The following is a 19,708-nucleotide window of genomic DNA, read 5'->3' as shown; positions in this document are numbered from 1 at the left end:
CAATCTAAATCTACCCTCTTTCAATTTAAACCTGTTTCACTTTCTCCTGTCAATACAAGATTTGGCCAAGTCTTTGTGTTCTTACAAGAACCCTTTAAGTATTGACAAGCTGCAATAAGATGTCCCTGGAGCCTTCTCTCTAGGCTGAACAGCTCCAGTTCTTTCAGCCTTTCCCCATGGTAGAGGTGTTCCAACCCCATGATCATTTTTTGTGCCAGTCTGGATCCGCTCTAATGGCTCTGTGTTTCTTGGACTGGGGATCCCATAGCTGGATGTTCCTCCTGGTAAGTTTTGATAGCTGTCTCAGGTGTATTCTCATCTAGTCATCCTGTGCAAAAACAGTTGGTCATGGGGAAAGAAGTGTGAGAGGGGTGCACACCTCTGTGCACCATTTGGTTAATGCATTTGCTGTAAATGGAGAGGAAACTGCTGTAACAGCTGCAGGTAAATGCCAATGGTCAGAGCAGTGGCGTTAGAGCACAGGAAGAGTGGGAGCAAAATTTAGCCCATCTCTAGCTATTATTAATGTGGAGTTCGGTCAGTTTATGAAAGGGGCCTCCATGACATGGTTTGCCTGAAAAGGTAGGGGTCTCAGTGACCCAGAAGCTGCCTTCCACATCTCTTGGGCTCAGGTCAGACTGACCCTCCATTACCAAATCTCAATAACAGGTCCAGAGTCCTCCACCACTTCTTGTCTGTCCCACTGAGCTGGATGTGCTTGCAAAAGAGCACATGGGGAAACAAAGCAGGACCTTTGACCCCTTGCTACCACTATATTAGCTCTGCATAAATGCCGGGCTCTCAGATGAGCACCTACCTCAGCTTGGACCTGAGAAAGAGAGAAAGCAGGACAGGTAAGAGCTGAGCTCTCTGTTTGGGTGGCATGGACTTTGTGACTGGTGTATCTAGATCATAGACAACTGAGTGGAGCTAGTCTTCTATTTTGCCCCGTCTCCTACTGCAAACCAAATTGTGAGCCCTTCTCACGCTCCATAGCCAGGAAATAGAGGAGGGTGGCAGTACCTGGGGTCACCTGCTCTGAAGCTGAGTGACGGATGCTCCGTAAGACACTCGTAGAAGGGTCAAACCCATGGTGGGAATTGCACAATTCAAGTGTTGGGAGATAATTGCCTTTCCCCAGGTGCCTTCACCACAGGGACTGCAGGTTTTAAAGCAGGTAAGAGCTCCTGTCCATGCTCCTGCAAAGCAAATTTCTGCCTTTTGTGTACACAGAGAGAAACTGGCTCTGGGATTAAGAATCAAGGGAAGGTAATAAAGGAGCAACTGTGCAAACATCTAATGAACTGGGTGGTAGCTTTTGGAGGTAATCTGTAACAGAAGGAAGTAAAAATGGATGGAAATCTCCTTACTGTGGGATAAGAAGGAACATTGACTTGTAACCACCTGGTACAGGATTTAGCAAAGCATTCACATATAAATAGACTTTCAGCCTATTTTTCCATTGCATTCCTATGTTCAATGTTTTCTTCACATTGCTCTGAGTGATGCAGCCCTCTAATTTGGAGCATAAATCAATTTTAGTTTCTAAACACCTTTTTTTTAGTGCAGCATGTTTGAAAGCTTGTTTCTATTTAATGTGGTATTTTCAGGGTACCAAGGAAATTTTCAATTCTCCAAGTCTGACTTTTTCAAAAGAAAAAAATAAGGAAATCAGCTGAAGCTAAATTTTGCAGTCGCTCACTTTTGGAAACTTGTTCTGCTGAGGCTACAGTCTGCTGCATTAATACCAGGGTGATAAAGACAAAGGAACCTAGTTAGCTGCTTGTGACTTTCCTCAACTAAAGCAAGACAAAGTACTCAGATCAGTGGGTCACGAAGATAATAATTGTATGTGATGTACTAACTAGCACAATGTTCTTTAGAGCAATTTACCAAAACAAATCAAATGAAGAAATCCCACAGTATGAATTTTTCAGTTGTACTTAAGCATGTAGGAAACTTATTCTGACCTCTGGCACTTTTACTGGTTTGTTCATGTGCTGAAGCAGGATTTTAGCTGTCATATAAAAGAACTAGCTTTAACTGCCCATATTTCTTTGAGCTCTGAAAGTTATTATTGTGGATATTTGCAATTATACAAAGAAAAGGACACCGTCATTTTTATACTGCCTTTTCCTCACTTCTTCAGAGAAAATGCACCATGATCCTTCTGTTCTTATCTTTGTTTATTGGCTAGGTTTGTGGCAAAAATCTGGTATTTAACCAGCATTTTTTATTTCTCTGAAAACAACCCAAACATTGTATGCTGATTCCTGCAGGTCTCTCTGCATAGAGAACAGAACTGGTACTCAAACCATGCTGCAGTCCAGGGCATTGGTGATAGCTCTGATTCTGCTCCTTAGCACCACTCTCCCTGGTAAGTCTGAAAAGCTTTGCTGTTTCCCTGAGTCAAAACTCAGCTCTACAGGTTCTCACATACCATGAAGTGGGACTGAAGCTAAATAATTCAGCTGGAGACCATGAATACACACTGCTTGGCAGCGGGGAACAAGTCAGTAGAGATCTAGCATGAAAACTGCCCATACTTGGTGAAAATACTCTGCCATGGAAGGTCTATGACTTAAATACTGGATGCTGCTGGAGCGAATTCTGGGAGAAGTTCTGAATTTCAAATCTCTTCCCCTGCTCCTGGGGGAAGATACCAGAGACACAAGTGGCATGAGAAGCCTCATGGGGTTTTGCCTTTTTTTTCTCAGAAGTGCAGTCAAAGTCCATCTTTGAGAGAGACCGTCGTGACTTGCTGGCCATCCCTGAGACTGTTGCATCTTACTTCTATGAAGCTGTGAACAAAGTGTCCCCCAAAGTCAGTCAGTTCCTGCTGGATACTGTCCAGAGCCCAACAGTTATTGCGGCCAGGTACGGAAAACTTCTCTGTACTAACATTCCAACAGCCATGTGTGAAAAGGGAGAGGGAGGTGTGGGGGAAAGAATAGATTAATCAACTGTCTATATGGGGAGATCAGAGGGGAAATTAATCAGCAACCAAAGCCTGATGTACCAAGGGATCAAGGTGCTGGAAGGTGGGGTGAGGTGATATGGTCTCCTGTGAAAGCACAAGCTCTTCCCAGGGAGGTGCATTGTATGTGACAGTGTTCACAGGGATGGCAGGTACTGCTCTTTATCCGTGGGTAGTGAGGAAAGGGGCTGCTGGCTGGTGGGGAATCAGCTCCTTTGGAAGGGTGCTGCAGTGCTGTGAGGGGCTGAGTATTCAGTGTGCCAGCATCACTTGATGCAAATCACAGAACTGTCTCTAGCTGTGCATAGGTCTTGCTCAAGGTAGAGGAATGAGTTTCCTCACAAAAAGAAAAGCATGATCACCCTAGAGACAGTTTCATGTAACTCATGGCACGCATGTACTGCCTATTCCTGTCTTCTGAGGAAAGCCCCTCTAGGACTGCTGAGGAGCTCTGCACTCTCAGAGACAGGCAGATGGGGATTACCTTCACATACTTATGTATCTTACCACACTCTCTGTTGTCTCCTGCAGACAGAGAATCGCCAAAGAAGCAACTAAAGTCAGTATAATGTTTGAACAGCTGATTGAAAAAATAAAGAACCTGTGGTACACAAAAGTCCTAGGCTATTAGCCAAATGAAGACAAGTCAGTGTTTCCTGATGTGAGTGTGTAACACCCTGCAGCGTCCTTTTTCCCCCTGCCCCTCCTACGGACCAAGATCAGTCAATAAGACAGAATCGATGCTCCTCTTAATGCCACTAGAGGGAACCCACCTTCAAAGACCAAAAGATGGAAGGCGTCTGCTGAAGGCATCTGCTGAAGCTTCCCCGGAAAAAAAAAAAATCAAGCAGCTGAGTATGGGGAAGGCAATATAGAGATTGTAGAGCTCTTCTGTAGCCAAATCTTGAAAATTAATTCCTCCTGAATGGCTTGGCCATTGCCCCTCTAATAAAAAAAATGTTGGTTGTTACACTTCCTTAAGTTTCTTGCTTGTATTGACGGTTACGGAATCTGACTCACCTTGGCTCCCATTCTGCTGAGAACGTAGCTGTGAGTCACAAGAAGTTTTTGCAGGCAATGCTAAGAAACCCTGAGTGTTCAGGCACTTTTAACCAAGCTCAGATTCTCCTTGGGTGGAGGAGGCACTACCTGAGCATCTTCCAGAGCAGCCACAATTGATTGTGCAAGTGATTGTGCTCCTTGGTTAGGTAGGAAGCAAGTAGGTGCACCTGTATCATGTGTCTGAAGATTTCAGACAATTTGGGAAAACAAGTGCCAGTAAATTGAACTGTCCATCAACCTAAACAGGACTTAGGAAGTGTGTTTCATTGGCCAGCCAGAGAGGCTACTAATGAGCTTTTCCAAAAGAGAAATGAGTGGAAAATTTCTCACTATCTTGACCAATTTATGAGAGGAACACCTATGTCCAGTGCTGTGCATGAAGACCTGGCAGGTCCTCATCAGTCCTGTGTAACTGCATCAGCCCAGGTGCCCACAGTGGACAAAGAAATCCATCTTCTTTCACATAAGCAAGCAGAAACAAGTAGGCAATTTTTCTGAAATCACAGTGGGAGACCGTGGCAGAGACTAAAGCAAGCCCATTATTTCGTTGTTTTGTTGTTTCTTTAATTATCAGTCAGATCAGCTATGAGCTTGTACTTAACCACTTGCCTGGTATAAAATCCCCTCCTCTTCCATTTTCTTTGTCCCAGCAGCTCCTTTTGCCATGTGCAATCACATTGAGATCAGTGACCCCATGCAGAGCAGCAAGTTCTTCCATCTCCAGTGGCTTCACCACTTCTGCAGAGCTGTTTCGCAGGTTTTATTCATTGCTGCTTGTTTCCCTTAGTTTGTGTTTCTCCAGCCACAATGAATGGTGGAGATATGTATTACATATGTAAATACATATGTATTATGTCAATGCACCAGTACTTAGGAGGAGATTCAGAAAAGCAGAAGTTTTGGCTGATAAGACCATTTACCATATGAAAAATCCAGGACCTCTAGCTCTTTTGGTACAGGGATGAATTCCTTCCTGCTTGCTTTGCATGTGTCTGTTCAGTGGTTGGTTTTTTTTTCCCCCAAATATAACACTTATAAGGAGAAGCCCTGTGACTTAAATCCCCTCTTATGCCAAGGAATAATTTTATCAGAATAGATAAGATTATTGTTCTTCTGGCACTTCAAAAGTATTTCTTTCTGAAAGAGTGAAAGTCATGAGTCATTTGAAAGAGCCTGAATGTGTTCTTAAGAATTTGGTGTTCTGGAACAATGTGCTTCAGTCTTTTCTAGCTACTTGTATGCACTGCCAAAAAGAGTAGAAATAGTTTGGAAAGTATAGGGGTCCTCATGTTGCATTTTGAACCTGTTGTGTGACTTCACCAATGCAACCCAGTGGCATTTCTGTACTGCACCACTGCAGAGCTGGAGCAGTGCAGTAGCTGGTATGAATTCTGTGCTAAAACTTAACATAAGTTGACATTTTGTTAAATGCATTTATTTATATCCTTTTGCTTCTTTGTAATGTAACCTCCAGAAAACCCAAGCTAGATGAATCCTGTTTAGCAGTTTGATGTCTGATTTTAGCAGATGGGCCTAACAGAATCAGACTGTAGATCTCTGTGTTTGTTTGTACTCAATGTGCTGATCATGTAGTTAGTTATCTATTCATTTTGACACTCGAAAAAAATAAGTAGAAAACATTCCAGATAGTTAATCTCTTGTACAATCTACAATGTGGGGCAACCTATGAAAAGCAAAGTAGGCAACCTTCCACTGCCCCTGATGTTACTGGCATCCTTTAAGACAGAAAATAGCAGCTGAGACAGCATTCAGGCTGGGATTGTGTAAAGGTAAAAAGAAGATTTTTATCCCAAAAAGGACCCTGGGGCAAATTCACGGGACATGTAATGAGAGGGCCTTTTTATATCTCAGTGTTAAAATATTTCATACGTACTCTCAATTTTCATTTGGAATAAACAAGTTAATCTGTAATTTCTTTTTAAAATATATACAGAAATCACTTCTGAAGTGATGTCTGTTGCAGAGTTCACTGAGTGTTTCAAGATTCTTGGAGAGGCTATGTAAGTGAAGCATTCGTTTCAGTGAGACTCATTCATAGAAACTTTCTTGTTGAGTAATTATCATTCACTTCTCAGATTTGGAAAAGCTTGTGGTGTCACTGGTTCAACTGAGTCAATTAAAATGAAATCTTAAGAAATGTCAGGTTTCTCTTGTTTCTGAGATGGGGGAATAACCCTTTGTGTGTTCATGATTTCTGCAAAAAAACACCGTTTCTTGCAGAGTATTTATTATGGGGTACTTTACACCATTTTCAGTGTCTCAGAGTGTTGATGGTTTTTATACTTTCTAGCTCCCCTCACCTCTTCAACACTCGGAAGAATCACTAATTAATGCTAAGGGAATGAACACCTCGGGCTCTGTGCTGTTTGAGCAGTGGCTGCTGTCCTTTTCGACGGACAGCCCAAGTTCCTCCAGCAGCAGAAAGCCCAGCGCAGGATGTTTGAGAAGGCAAGCACTGGAAAAAGTCTTGTAAAATATTTGAAACTAATGGCTGGTACTCACCCCCCCACACACAGACATTCCGTCTCAGGGTACCGCAGTTTTTGTCCTCTGGTGAGGGCCGTGCGGGCAGGCACAGCGAGGGGAAGGAGCTGAGATGCTGGACGCGCACTAAGGCGCAGAGCTGACACATTCATCCTTCTGATGGTCCTGTCCTTCCCCCAAGGACTTTTGCCAAAGAGGCTTTCCCAGCTTTTAAACGTAAACCCCAAAATCACAAACGGGGCCCTGGCGTGCGCATGGGTACGAGAAGTCCGTAAGGAAAAAAGACACAAGGCTGCAGCGGGTGGCTGCGGGGCAGCGCTCCCTCCGGAGGGGCTCGGGGGACGCCCTGCGTGCCGGGCGGGCTGCCGGGATCAGTCAGATCCCGCTCCCCTCCGCTCTCCCCGGCTCTCCCCCGCTCCCCTCCGCTCTCCCCGGCTCTACCCCGCTCCCCTCCGCTCTCCCCGGCTCTCCCCCGCTCCCCTCCGCTCTCCCCGGCTCTACCCCGCTCCTCCCCGGCTCTCCCCCGCTCCCCTCCGCTCTCCCCGGCTCTCCCCCGCTCCCCGCCCGCGGTGCCTCCGCTGACTCAGAGCGGCACCGCCGCCGCCGCCGCTTCGCACGCGATGCCGCCGGGTCCCCTCATCCCCCGCGTCCTCCCGGCTCCCTCCCTCGTCCTGCGGAGGACAAGGGCTCCGCAGCCCCGCAGGGGATGCTCGGGGAGGCGGGAGTCGGGCAGGAGTGGCTGGAGGAAGGGAGGAGAGGTTTCACGGCCATAATCCCATTCTGTGGTGAGGCTGGGACAGGTAAATCCAGCCCCGCTGCCCGCCTGACCCCGTGGAACGGGAAGCGCATTCGGCTTGGGGTCGAGAGGCTGCAGCTGGGCCGGGGTTGGGTGGGGAGGGCTCGAATGTTGTTTCCATAAGGCACAGAAAGTTTTTCGCATGTGTTTTCTCGCTTACCTGCGTGCTCACCCCAGAGGTGGGGGCTCCTTTCGTCTGGGTGTGCAGTGACTACGCTGTGCTTTGCAGACACAATTATTTGTGGGGGAGAAGGGGTGTGCCGCGTTACATGATCCCATGTTACAGATTTGTTTATGTTTAGATTTGGGGGTGATACGCGACCAGGCCACTTATCAAAGCATTTCTTTGTGAAACGTTTCTTAAAGTGTTTCTGGGTTTGCTATTCAAAAACCTAGAAAATTGCAGCACAACTCCAAGCTAACTATTTTGACAGTAGCTGCGACAAAACTGCTTTATTAAAGTTTCCCAATGCCATAACATGGTGGTGTTCAATGTCCACCACAGCACCAGGAACACCCTGTGCCTCGTGGGAGAAGAAGAACCTGCTCACTGCCATATGGGAGTGTATCTGAAAATGGTTTAATGAATATTTGTTATCAACCCCGAGTTGCACTGATTGCTGAATATCTTAACAGAAGAAATATTTACAAGTACAGCTGCTGTACATGTCAGTGAAGAGCACAGATCGTTCATACTCATATTTATATTCACAGCTTCCTATCTCCAGGTTTACTGTAGCATCCTTGGTAAGTGGGTTCAGATGTTGAGTTTGGGGCTGTTTTATTCTCAGCTCACTTGAGAAACAAAAACGTCAGATGTGAGGGAAAATGTGTGAGTGACCCAAGGCTTGAAAACAAGTGGATTAAGTTCACTGCTTAGAAAAAGTACTTCAAGATGATTATATTCTCCTGATTGTAACATTTTCTCTTCTTTCCAAAGGCCTCATTGTCTCTTGCATTTCCCTGCGGTGCCTGATGTTACAAGCCCTGCTGGTGAAGGATTTCTCCATTTGGAGTGGAGCACAGCCCCTCCCAGGTAACATTCCCTTCACCAGCAGCTTCCAAATGCCGTGCTCAGGTCAGCTTTGATTCTTGCAGGGCACACAACTGTAAACAGCCAATGTGGCTGTGTGACCTGCAGGAGTAATCTGTTTTCAGTTGTGGTCAATTAAATCCAAAGTTTTGTTGGGGTTTTTGGGGGGTTTTTTTGGTGGTTTTTGGTTAGTTTTTGGGGTTTTTTGTTTTTTGTTTTTTTTTTTTTTAAGGAAGGAAACCCACATAAATCAAACCTTGTTAATTGCCACAGGCTATTTTGTCCTTAGTTTAATTCTGCCTTTTGTCAGTTAAACTGCCACTGTGGCTGTTGGCTCATTCAGCCTTTCAGGTCACCCCATATTTCTGAGCTGCTTTGCTCAGCATGAAAGTGGGAAGTCTCCTATTTCTTCTTTTTGGGTGGCAAAAATAGTTGGAGCTACATACAATTATGTAAGTAAGTAACTAATTAAGCCTTTTCTGGTCAGGAGAAGGCTTGTGGTTTTTAGATTTCAAAAGAGCTTTTATTATTCTAATGATAAGATTGACTTGATAGAAGTCCTATTTTGTAAAAATAACTGGTAGATTTTGCTGGAGGGAGAAAATGATAATTTTATTTGGAGATACCCATTTTTCCAAAGAGTACTTTCATACCCCAGAAAAATGAAGATCTATTATATAAAATCAACATGCATATACATAATACTTTACTATTTATTGAGAAGCAATGCTTCATCTGAAACAGTCATTAATCTGATTAACGTCCTTGTTTCTAAAAACATCCTTTGTTCATATAAACTCCATCCTTCTTCTGAGGACTTCTTAATAGCAGTTAGGTTTAAAAATTTTCCACTTCAATTTTAAGTGCCTTTTTCTCCATCATATATTATTGTGGAGGGTTCACTGTGGGGGTGAAGGAGAGAGGAAAAGAAATATTTCTCTGTTGAATTGACTCACCATAGGTCAGTAATTTCTGCCAGCTCACGTTCAGTGTTAAAAATATGGTGCAGGCAATTGTCATCTATAAACCTGGAGAAAAATTCTTGTATCAAAAGACAAAAGACAAGAACAGTAGGCACTGTTAGAAGTTTTTGGGCATCTCATTGGCAGCTATCCACCACAGAGGGCTGGAAGCTGATGCAGACATTGCAGACTCATAACATATAAAATCAAAATATGGAGCTTGAATGCAGAAAGTACTTCAGTTCTCGACATGCATTTGCTCCCATAGGGTGCCAGGGTCTGTGATTGACTCCCCTGATGAAGCAAATCTCAGACCTGACTTAAATAACTGAGTAAATAAAAAACCTGGTTTTGAAGCACCTAAATTGGTATGTGGCAGCATGTCTGTTCCCTGGGTGGACTATGTGTGATGCTAATAGGTTTTTAAATCCTCAAAACTCTTCAGCTTTCGTTTTAAAGCAATGTTTGTTTCCTTTCCAGTGTGTGCAAGGAAAGCATGTGGTTAAAGAGTAAACCTACAAGTTCAAAAGCAAGTAAAAGGAATCTCTGAATAGATTTGCATGGCATTTCATGATTTTCAGTGAATTTTGTGAGTTCTGAGGATAATGAATGGCTACATGTTTTGACAGATACACGTGAAAAATAATCTGTTAAGTGTTTGTTCTTAGTGAACCAGATGATTTCCTGCAGTTTTCTCCAGCTGTGCTGGTAATGCCACTTGTTAGAGCATGAGTCAGAACACAGGCTTGCTTTTTTCAGATGAAAAGGAAGAAGATGCATGTCACTATTTGTCCTCTCCATGAACACGAGACACACCATGTCAAACCCTGGTAGTTCTCCTAGAGCTGTTAGCAGACATATCAGCTGTTACATTTTTACACTACAGTTTATCCTGTCCTTACAGCCACAGAAGAAGAGCAGTGAACAGAGATGCCTAAAGCAGAGAACAGAGATCTCTGTTCTCTCTCTAAATCACCCTGACCTTGCCCTGCTCTTGATTCAAGTTGCTGAAAGGCACTTTAAGGAAGGTGCAGCCAGCAGCATCAGGAAACCTAGTCCAGCAGCACAGCTGAGAACACCTATTTGGATGGCTCCTCTCTCTATGTGAGGCCACAGAATTACGAGTTTCATGGGTCTTCAGAGCTTTTGGAGATGAATCATCATCATGAATTCTAATAGACACACTGATCCAGCTGGGTTAACTATTGGGTAGGTAGTCTGTCAGTTAGGCTTTTTGTCTCATCATTCAGCCAAACCCCAGCTTTCTTGAAGTTAGTCACAGAAAATTCCATTTGATTTTCAACAAAACCAGCAGTTTCCATACTGACTTGAATTGGTATTTATTTGGACAACAGTGGAAGTAAGGACCTATAAGCATCATTAGTCTAGTTGCACAAGTACTTAAAAATTAGAAGGGTAGGAGGGTTACCTCTCCTTTATGAATCAGCAGGGTTTTCAGGCATTTTTAATAGCCTGAGGAAGGTCACAGCCTCTTAAGTGGCTGTGCAAAAGTGTGTGTCACAGCACCATCAATGCAGTTGCCAAAACACGAGTCCTGGAAGCCAGGGGATTATAAAGGTTGTTCAAGGTTTATTCTCTTCGTTTACTCTAGGTTTTTCCAAAGCCTTCTTCTCTCTTCTGGTGAGAAATCTGAAAAAGCTTTTCAATTACTTGAGTGTATTCCTAAGTGGTCGGAAGTACCATGTTCTTTGACTAGATTTCATAGTATCTGACACCTTATCTAGAGCTGAGGTTTTGGGTATGTCACTGCACTTTTCGGTGCATTTGTTGCCCTCTCTGCTTCTCAGCACCCCTCTATCCATAGTGTCCTGTCTGGTTACGAGGAGAGCAGAAGTTCATGTAGGTATATGTGTTTCTTGAAAGCTGCCAAGCTTCTACTCTTACTTGCAACACCTTTTAGGTGGTGTGAAAACACCCATGGTGAGTAACTCCCACAGGTTCAAACAGAGGCAAAACCAAATATGCACGTCTCTTTTCTCTCTCTCTTTATTTTTTTATTTTCATTTTTGTAATGGTTTGCACGTTTTCTCTGTGTGAGGCATGGGTAGAAGTTTCTGTAGTTCCCAGAGGAGGGGGGGTGAGGAGTGGGTGACAGGGGAAATGGTGGTTGTAGTCTCGCACTTGTTTAGGCAGTGCATAGAGGGAAGTCACATGAGTGGTCAGATCAGGGGCATGGTACTACATTTGGCAAACATTTGTGCTGTATTTATTTATACATGGTGTTTCCCAGTGCAAAAGTTGCTCTTTGCATTTCAAGTCTGACTTTTTGGACATTTTGAATAAAAGTTTTAAAGCTAGACTGAAAATCTGAATGGATTTTAAAACCACTGACCAAGTTTCATTCTCTGAGCAGATGCCACACAGTTTCACAGTTTGGTTTTCTTTGCCTCTAAATGAGGGTTAAAGAAAGGGCATCCTTTGAGAAACAGCTGTTCTTTTATATTCATATTAACTAGTTTTATCTGTGTAGAAAGAAAGAGGACATCAGATTCTGGGGACTCCATTGGGCAGTAAAAGACAGAGGGTTGTTGCTTTGTGTTTTTTCAGCATTGACTAGTAACATTTGGATGCATCCAGTTATTTCCTAATATTATTGAATCCACTTCACTTTTGAAGGATTTGCTGTTTAGAAAGTGAGTATTCACCTTTTCTGGATATCAGTGCTTTGCAAAGGATCTGAAGCTAATACAAATGAAAGCCTCTGAATTAACCTTGTAAGAAGCATTTTCTTTGAGATAGGAATCTCATGTTACCTTCCCTGTGACCTACTCTAGTCCCCAAAGCATCTAAATGCAGTCCAAATTTTAAGAGAAACATTTTTCCTTTTCTTTTTTCAGATCTGTTGCTGAGATGCCTCTTGTGAAATCCCATGTACTCTAGAAAATGTGAGAAGTAAACAGCAGAGGATATATGTTTACTTACTAGACTTAGTGGGAGATTCTGACTAAGAATGTGGTCTCTTACTAATAATGAAACTGTTTTGAAGTTTGAAAATATGTATTTTGGTCACAATGCATTATTTAGATGATTGTTACTGATAGTGCTGGGTGCTCTCAAACCATGACAAGTGGCCTCAATTTCCAAAGCTGCTGCAATATGTTACAGGAACATAAGTGAGGTGAACTGGGAAAAAAAAAACCTACATTTCAACTCATATTTTAAAAAAAAGTATCAACACAAGCAGCCTGGCCTTTGGCAGGAATTTTTTACCAGCTCAGAGGTGGAAGACTGCCTTTCTTCTTGAAGGCTGTTGATTTCCAATCCACTTGCTCTCCCATCTCCCATATTTTGCATTCTTTTACTTCATGATGAATTCACGTCTTAGCTGCCCAGATGTCTGGGCCCTCTGTCATTTAGTGAGACTATTCCAAAACCTCTTGTCATTGCAGCAAGGCTCCAGCAGCATACTGAACACCTGCACCAGCAAACTGAGCAGCTGCTTGGGTTGTTATTGAGACCCAGAGTGCACTAATTGCAGGCTTTGTGGTATAATACTAAAATGTTAGGTGAGATAGCATGGGCCCTTTCTGGTTTTCTAGGGGTTCCCAGCCACCTCTGTGTGTGACATTCGGGAGCATTGTAATTACTTCTCAGGCCGTTTAACGCATCACCAGTGCATGTTTCCATCCACTGTGAATTTAGGTAACTCTTTCTTTGTTCCTGTTCATGAACTGGTCTTCCTTTCTCTGACAATATACAGAATGATGACATATTTGGAAAACAGCCTGAGGTGATGGATTTTCCATTGCAGGATTGTGGCTCTCTGCTTTCTGTTCTTCGCTTGCTGTGCTCCTTAACTGGGTGAAGCCTTTTAAGCCAGAGAAGAATCATAGTATAATTTAGATTGGGAAAGACCTCCAAGGGCATTGAGTCCAAGTGTTCCTGTTAGAAATTTTGGGACATGTAAATGATTTGTGCTCACAGCTTGCAAATCTACTCACAAGTTCCTGCTGACCTCATGAATGTACGTGATCCCACAGGGATAACAAAGTATTCCTGTAGTAGTTGTGTATCTGTTAGGAGTACATGTCAGTGTCCCCACCCAGGAGATGACTTCTCCTTGTACAATATGCCCTGCAAGCACCCGAGGGAAAAACCCCAGCCTTTTGCCAATGACCGGCTCCTGTGCAGCAGTTGACAAATTTATCATTGCAACATCGTTGCAAAGTCAGGAAATGTTCTTTTTGTAGTCTACCCTGTTAGAAACCTGAGGCACAGACCTGCTGAGAGAGGCTTTTCATCCCACCAGTCTGAAGGAGCCATGACAAGCTGCAGTTGAAATCTGGATGCATCTAAGTCAGTGGAAGTTTTCCTCTTGGCTTCCGAGAGCCAATCCTCACTGCAGTACCTGTGGAGGGTCAGTCTGCACAGTGACTGCACCACCTTTCTTGTTTTGAGGGCTGCAAGTTTGCCCTGCTTATTCTGGGTCTGAAGTTATTCCCTGTGTGACTTTCTCCTCAGTCCTCTGCAGCTCAAAGCTCCATTTAGCTGCGGTGCAGTTGTCAGTGTTAGCACACCTGCTGCTGGAATTAAGGTTGCAAAAATTCTTTGCCTATTTAAGCAAGCATCAGATCTGCGTTCAATTTTGATTTGTGTTGAGATGAAATATTATATTTCTGAAAATTGCTGATTCATTCAAGCCAAAATGGAGAGCAAGAGATGTATCTAACAGGATCCTGATTTATATCAAGAAGCAAAGGCACTTCAACTTTGATTGTGCACACCTCATGAGAGTGTGCCAACCAGGGAGCGGTACTGGTGGTGTAGCTGTTTTCATTAAAAACCTCAAAAGGTCTTGATTTAATTCTAATTCTAATATAAAAGCATCTCTGAAATAATGAAAAGGTTTATGGGATGGGCAGATGAATATTACCATTCAGACCCTCTGACAGACTTTCTAGTAATGCCTTACTACTTTTTCATGACAATGAAAGTGGAAGTTAGATTACAAAAAGCCAAACCATATTTATTAGCTGCAGTCATACTGAATTTATTTTAAAATAATAAATGTTCTGGGGAAAAAAGCCCAATCCAAATTACTTGCCAAGGTCTTTGGCAGGTGTCATATCAGAATTGCACTATTTCCATTTTACATAGCAAACCAACTTACTGTCATTCAATTCTTTTAACATAGATAAAATAGGCAACATGTTACATTATTCAAGTCTACCACATTAAATACTTTCAATCACAATTATTTTGGTATCATCCTAAGATATGTTAGTGCCAACAAACAAATAATAAATGTTAAGATGGAATAGTAAAAGTTTCTCAAGTAAAGCTGTTCAAACATCTTCCTTTAAAAAAAAATAAAAATTAAAGATTGAAAAGAATATTTACCATGTCATAAAAGTGTCAAATGACCTGCAGTTCGCAAGAAAATAAGTTACACTAATTTGGATGGAAGTCTGAATTAATCTGGAGAGTTTGCCTTTGCTGAATTAATTGCCTCTTGTATATTTTATTTTTTTGTTTATGTGAGCATTTGCTGTGCCATTTATATTTGATTCTTCTCAAGCCTGGCAATACTTACCAAGTTTATTTGTAATTTTCCATAAACTAAAGCTTTAGGCATGAGATCTTGGTGGAGTTCCTTAGTCATTTTTCCAATTTGATCTGGTATTTTGAAGTATTAAAAAAAAAAAGAAAAAAAGAAACAAGCAGCTCTAACCAGAATAATTTCAAGTCTTGCAGATAGGATATATTCCAAATACTGCAGTGCTTTGGGCTGGGATTGAGGAAATAATGAGCAAGTCTGATTTACTGATTTTTTCCTATAATAAAATTCATATCTTAGTTGAAATGCAAATCTTGGGCTTATTTTTCTGGAAACAAAAAGGGTCCCTTGCATACACTTGTAAAGGCAGAAGGAAGATAAGAGATTGAGAAGGGACAGAAGTTTCTGAATATTACTGCAAATAAATTTAAAGCTTTATAACTTTAAAATTGGAACTGACACTGGTTTCATTCTCAAGCACTGGCAGGTCTGGGAACAGTTGATGCTTTTCGTGCAGCTGTCAGCCTGAAAAAGGAGTTTGGCAGTTAGGTGGGGGTGGGAGGGAAGGTCTGTCATGTGGAGGAAGAAAAACCAAATCTTTTAGAAGAGGTAGTGAGGGAGGAAACAAACACATGCAGTGAAGGGAGGGGAGAGCAAAAAGCCTGTGAGTGTCTCTGTGATACCCCCATTTTACTCAGGTGTGTATCTCAGTATCCCAGAGAGCATTCTGACACCAGCAATTGCTGAAAGACACTTCTGCCTCCCCTGAGAGGAGAGCCAGCTCTCCATCTGCTCTGCTAGCCAGTGGTCCAGTGTGGAACTGGCCAGGGAACTGGGCAAGATGTGCACACCTTGGTTTCTAGGTTTGCGCTGCCCTCGCGTGAGGTGTGCCCATGTTTCTCTGCAGACATGAAACAGCTCAACTCTTCAACAAGGTTCAATACAAAATGCAAATACCAGGATTTATTTGTAACGCTCTGTAGTTATTCCCATTTACAGATGTTTAGAAAATACAGAGGTGTGAAAAGAAAAGCCATAGTGGATGTACACATGCTGCAGTTACATCGGAGGGATACCACTTCCATTGTCCAGTCTCCAGGGTTTTTTTCCCTCTGCTGTCCAGACAGTTTTTTCATGAGCTGTGTTAGCTGACATAGCTGTCTTCCCTTTGAAGCCTTTTAGCAGGTTTGCATGTGTGCAGCCTTTCACTGCAGAACTCACTGTGTCCTTTCACTTAGTAAAAAGCAGTGACTCTTTAGCTCTGACCCAAGAAATCAGAAATTGTGTCAGGTCCGCAAAAATGTCTTAAAAAGCACAAGTGTGCTTTTGTTGGTCTTCTTTTCTTTAGGAGAAAGGTTAAAGGCAAAGTTTTGCTTGTCTCCTGGTTTCTCTGCCTTCAAGTTCTGTTTTTTTCTGAACTCTGAGTGGCTAATCACTTTAATTATTATGATTAAAATTAGAGAATTTAATGCTGTAATAAAAAGCTGAGACTTAAAATGCACAAGACTCAAGTTATGAGAACTGGTAACACACAAATTCATTAGAATATTGGATTTCTAAGTTCAAAAGACCTCCAAAACCCCAGAATTGATCGGGTTGGTTTGGGGGCATTGTGAATAATCTGTGGGCAAGCTAGGAACCAAAAAGAAACACTCAGGTTGCTTTTCTTGCACAGAATAAAAACCTATATACACATTAGTTCAAAGCTTGTCTCGGAGAGGCCTTGACTGAATCAGATGGTTCTTTTCTCTAGTTTGTAGCATTTGTACTGGGGTTCCAGCAGGAGCATTTGTAGCTATTTCTTGGTATGACGGTTTCACATTTACACCGTGCATGGTCACAGCAATCGTTGTGAAGTAATTCTGTGGTTAAGGTTTCCTATTCCATCTATCTGCATTTAAAAGGAAGCAACACCCCTCCCACCTGAAGCACCTGTCTCTGTTGCTCGTTTCTCTTTTTCTTTTCCTGACATCTTTGGGGAAAAAGTTCCTTCCTCTGCAGTCCCAGCTCAAAGTTAGAGGGACACAGAGCGCTTCCTCTTCCTGGTGGCAAACTCTCCTGCCACGAAATTGGATAAGGAATGGCTCAAGTTGGTGTCCAGGGTTTCAGAGCTGTTGCTGCTGATTTTCACCCATGGGCACAGGCACTGGAGCATGGCTCTGCGGATGTAGTTGTCAAAGCAAAAGTAAATGAAAGGGTTGGCACAGCTATTGGCAAAAGCAAAAGGACTGCTCACCTTTATGCCCAGCTGGGCAACGGTGCCAGTAAAACAGTCAGGCTGCTTTAGGAGTCGCAAAAGGATGGCCATAAGCTTGAAAAGATTGTAAGGAACCCAGGAGACAACAAATGCTGCCACTACAATGAAGACGATCTTGATGGATTTTCTCAGTTTCTTATCACGTTTCCCAGCCTTCTGATAGTGCACACAGAGTCTCTTGGTGATGGAGCAGTAAAAGGTTAAGATACTCAACAGTGGGAAGAAGAAGGCCAGGATTAAAAGCATCAGTGACATGATCAGTTTGACTTCTGTCACGGCTTTGTCTGTGCAGTAAGTCTTTCCGTATTGCTTCCTCAGTTCTCTGGACAAAAGGGTTGGCATCCCTAAGCAGCAGGATACTAACCAGACACAGATGCAGAGTGCTCTGGAATAGGCTCTTGTCCTGATCCGCCGTGCGATAGAGGGGTGCATGATAGCGAGGTAGCGGTCAGCACTCATACAGGTGAGGAGCAGGATGCTGCAGTACATGTTGACTGAGATGACATAGGAACTGGCTTTGCAGAGGAAAGACCCTACCCTCCAGCTCTCATCTGACACCTCCATGTCCACCCAGAAAGGAAGAGTGATGAGGAAGATGAAGTCAGATGCAGCGAGGTTGACGATGAAGATGTCAATCAGCCTCTGGACCCGTCGCTTGAAGACCAAGGCCACTATCAGGATTGAGTTGCCAACAATGCCCACCAGGAACACGGCACTATAAAGGATAGGGAGGAAAACAGACATATGTTGCAGGTGCTGATGCTGGCACTGGTCATCGTAGTAGTAGTCGTAGTTGAAGGTGACTGCAGCTGTGGATGACAGCTGGGGGAGTTCCATTTCTGACCCAGCTGTCCTCATCCTCTCTCTGAGGGAGGCTCTGAGCTTCCCCTACCCTGCCCTTCCAGGTCTTCTTTAAAAATATTATATCAGTGAGCGGGGAGGAGGGGGAGAGGGGGGAGGAGGAGAAAAGTGGTTTTGTGGGGAGGTAATTTGTACACTTTGAACCAACTGCACAGGCAATGAACAAGCAACAAGGGTATCTGATTAGTCAAAACCCTGCCTTCAGAATAAATGTGTGTGGCTTTTATAAAAATCAGATTTAGTTTTACTGAGTCTATCTCCATTTTGCATTTTCCGGCTTCAGGTTTTGCTTTTCTTTCAGGTGGAGGGAAGGCATTTTTTGAGATTCTGAACTTTTTTTTAGGAAAGTATATTGGTAGTTTGAAGAAATTTGAGATTGTACCAGCTTATAAGAACCCCAAGAACAGTGAATTCGGGTGCCTCAACCTTTATCTATAGTCAAAACATTTTATATAAAATGCTTGTCAGGGCAAGTCTGACTTTCCTGAGGCTTGGAGGTTTTTACTTTACTTGACTATTCATGATTGTTTTCTGTTTGAAAGTAATTTTCTCATATGCATATATATATAGGGAGAAGCATTTAGAACTCCTATATCCATTCTGCCCTGTAGCTGGTTGTTCTTTATCAGGCCCAGGTTCTTGGCTGCCCTGCCAGTGCCACCTCCTGCCCTGCAGCCCCACCAATCCCCTAGATCTGGACTCTCCACACCCAACTTTAGGAATGTATTAGAAACTTCGAGAACAGTTTTTCAATATGCTGTATATTCTTCTGCCATTTGGAACTCGATGCTTCCATCCCCCACACAGGCTTCTTTATCATCCACAGTCCTGGACTCCAGAGCAGTGGTTTGTTCCTTTTCCTTCTGGCTGCACAGCCTATAAGGCTCTTGAGCTGTTCTTATATACAGCACTCGCTTGTCTTAACGAGCTCTGATTTCCTTCATCTTTCGTTTGCAGTATCAGTATTACTCCAGCTGTGGCTTACCTTACAGACAGCCCTTTCAGCGTTGCATAAATCAAACAGAAATTCTCATTTTTAAAACTATTGAATTCATTACAGCTTTGTCAGTGCATACTAATTTGAAACCTGCACTATTGGTCTTCATCATCCTTCCTCTCTTCTAAAAATAAACTCATTTTCTCCTTCCTCTCCCTCCCACCAGCATGTTCACAGACCAGGCAGGCCTCCAGGATTCTCAAAGCTTTGAGGAAATCGCCTCCTGGTGCGTGCTCCATCCCCGGGCAGACAGATTGCATCTGTGCGTGCCTTTGCATGCAAGGAGCAACTCCAAACTGCGTGCACAGCTAGTTAGTCCCTCCAGTGCAGTCTGGGTGCACTCAAATTCACTCTCCCAGTGCTCAGGTGATATGCTCCTGTGCAGCAGGTGCCTGGTAGAGTGCCTGGAAAAGCAGAAGCTGCTGTAAAACAACTGGCTGCTGGATGGGAGGGAATTGGGCACTGGCTCATGGGTAGGTATGCTGATATCTAGTAAGTACCCACTTTTACACAACTGCTGTTCTGTCTGTAGGGCAGTAGTGGAATCTAGCTGACTACTTTTATGGAATGTGTAAGCATTAACTTAGTGAGTATAATTCAGCCATCACAAACTCTGAAAAAGGATCAAGGCGTATAAAAACATCCTGGCTAAGATGATTGATTTGTATGCCACAGATGTAAATGTGAACCTGTAATGAATAACAGGCTAAAAATCATCTTCCTGCCATCTCAAAGTGGGT

At 43.1% G+C, this 19,708-nt stretch overlaps 2 protein-coding genes across 2 annotated transcripts; one reads left to right on the top strand and one right to left on the bottom strand.

Annotated features, from left to right (window-relative positions):
- The first annotated feature begins 2,279 nt into the window (after positions 1 to 2,279).
- LOC107200088 (apovitellenin-1-like) lies at positions 2,280 to 3,947 on the top strand. The gene is made up of 3 exons (XM_033517544.1): positions 2,280 to 2,377; positions 2,718 to 2,877; positions 3,509 to 3,947. The coding sequence occupies exons 1-3, from the start codon at positions 2,317 to 2,319 to the stop codon at positions 3,606 to 3,608; spliced, it is 321 nt and encodes a 106-aa protein (XP_033373435.1). The 5' UTR covers positions 2,280 to 2,316; the 3' UTR covers positions 3,609 to 3,947.
- An 11,842-nt stretch (positions 3,948 to 15,789) lies between these two features.
- On the bottom strand, positions 15,790 to 18,003 carry GPR15 (G protein-coupled receptor 15). The gene has a single exon (XM_015628276.2). The coding sequence runs from the start codon at positions 17,966 to 17,968 to the stop codon at positions 16,868 to 16,870; it is 1,101 nt and encodes a 366-aa protein (XP_015483762.1). The 5' UTR covers positions 17,969 to 18,003; the 3' UTR covers positions 15,790 to 16,867.
- Between the last annotated feature and the right edge of the window lie 1,705 nt (positions 18,004 to 19,708).

The sequence above is a fragment of the Parus major genome, chromosome 1 (genome assembly GCF_001522545.3).
Source record: "Parus major isolate Abel chromosome 1, Parus_major1.1, whole genome shotgun sequence".
Classification (NCBI taxonomy): domain Eukaryota; kingdom Metazoa; phylum Chordata; class Aves; order Passeriformes; family Paridae; genus Parus; species Parus major.
Note: the sequence above shows the minus strand (reverse complement) of the source record. Positions and strands in the feature narration are given on the sequence as shown.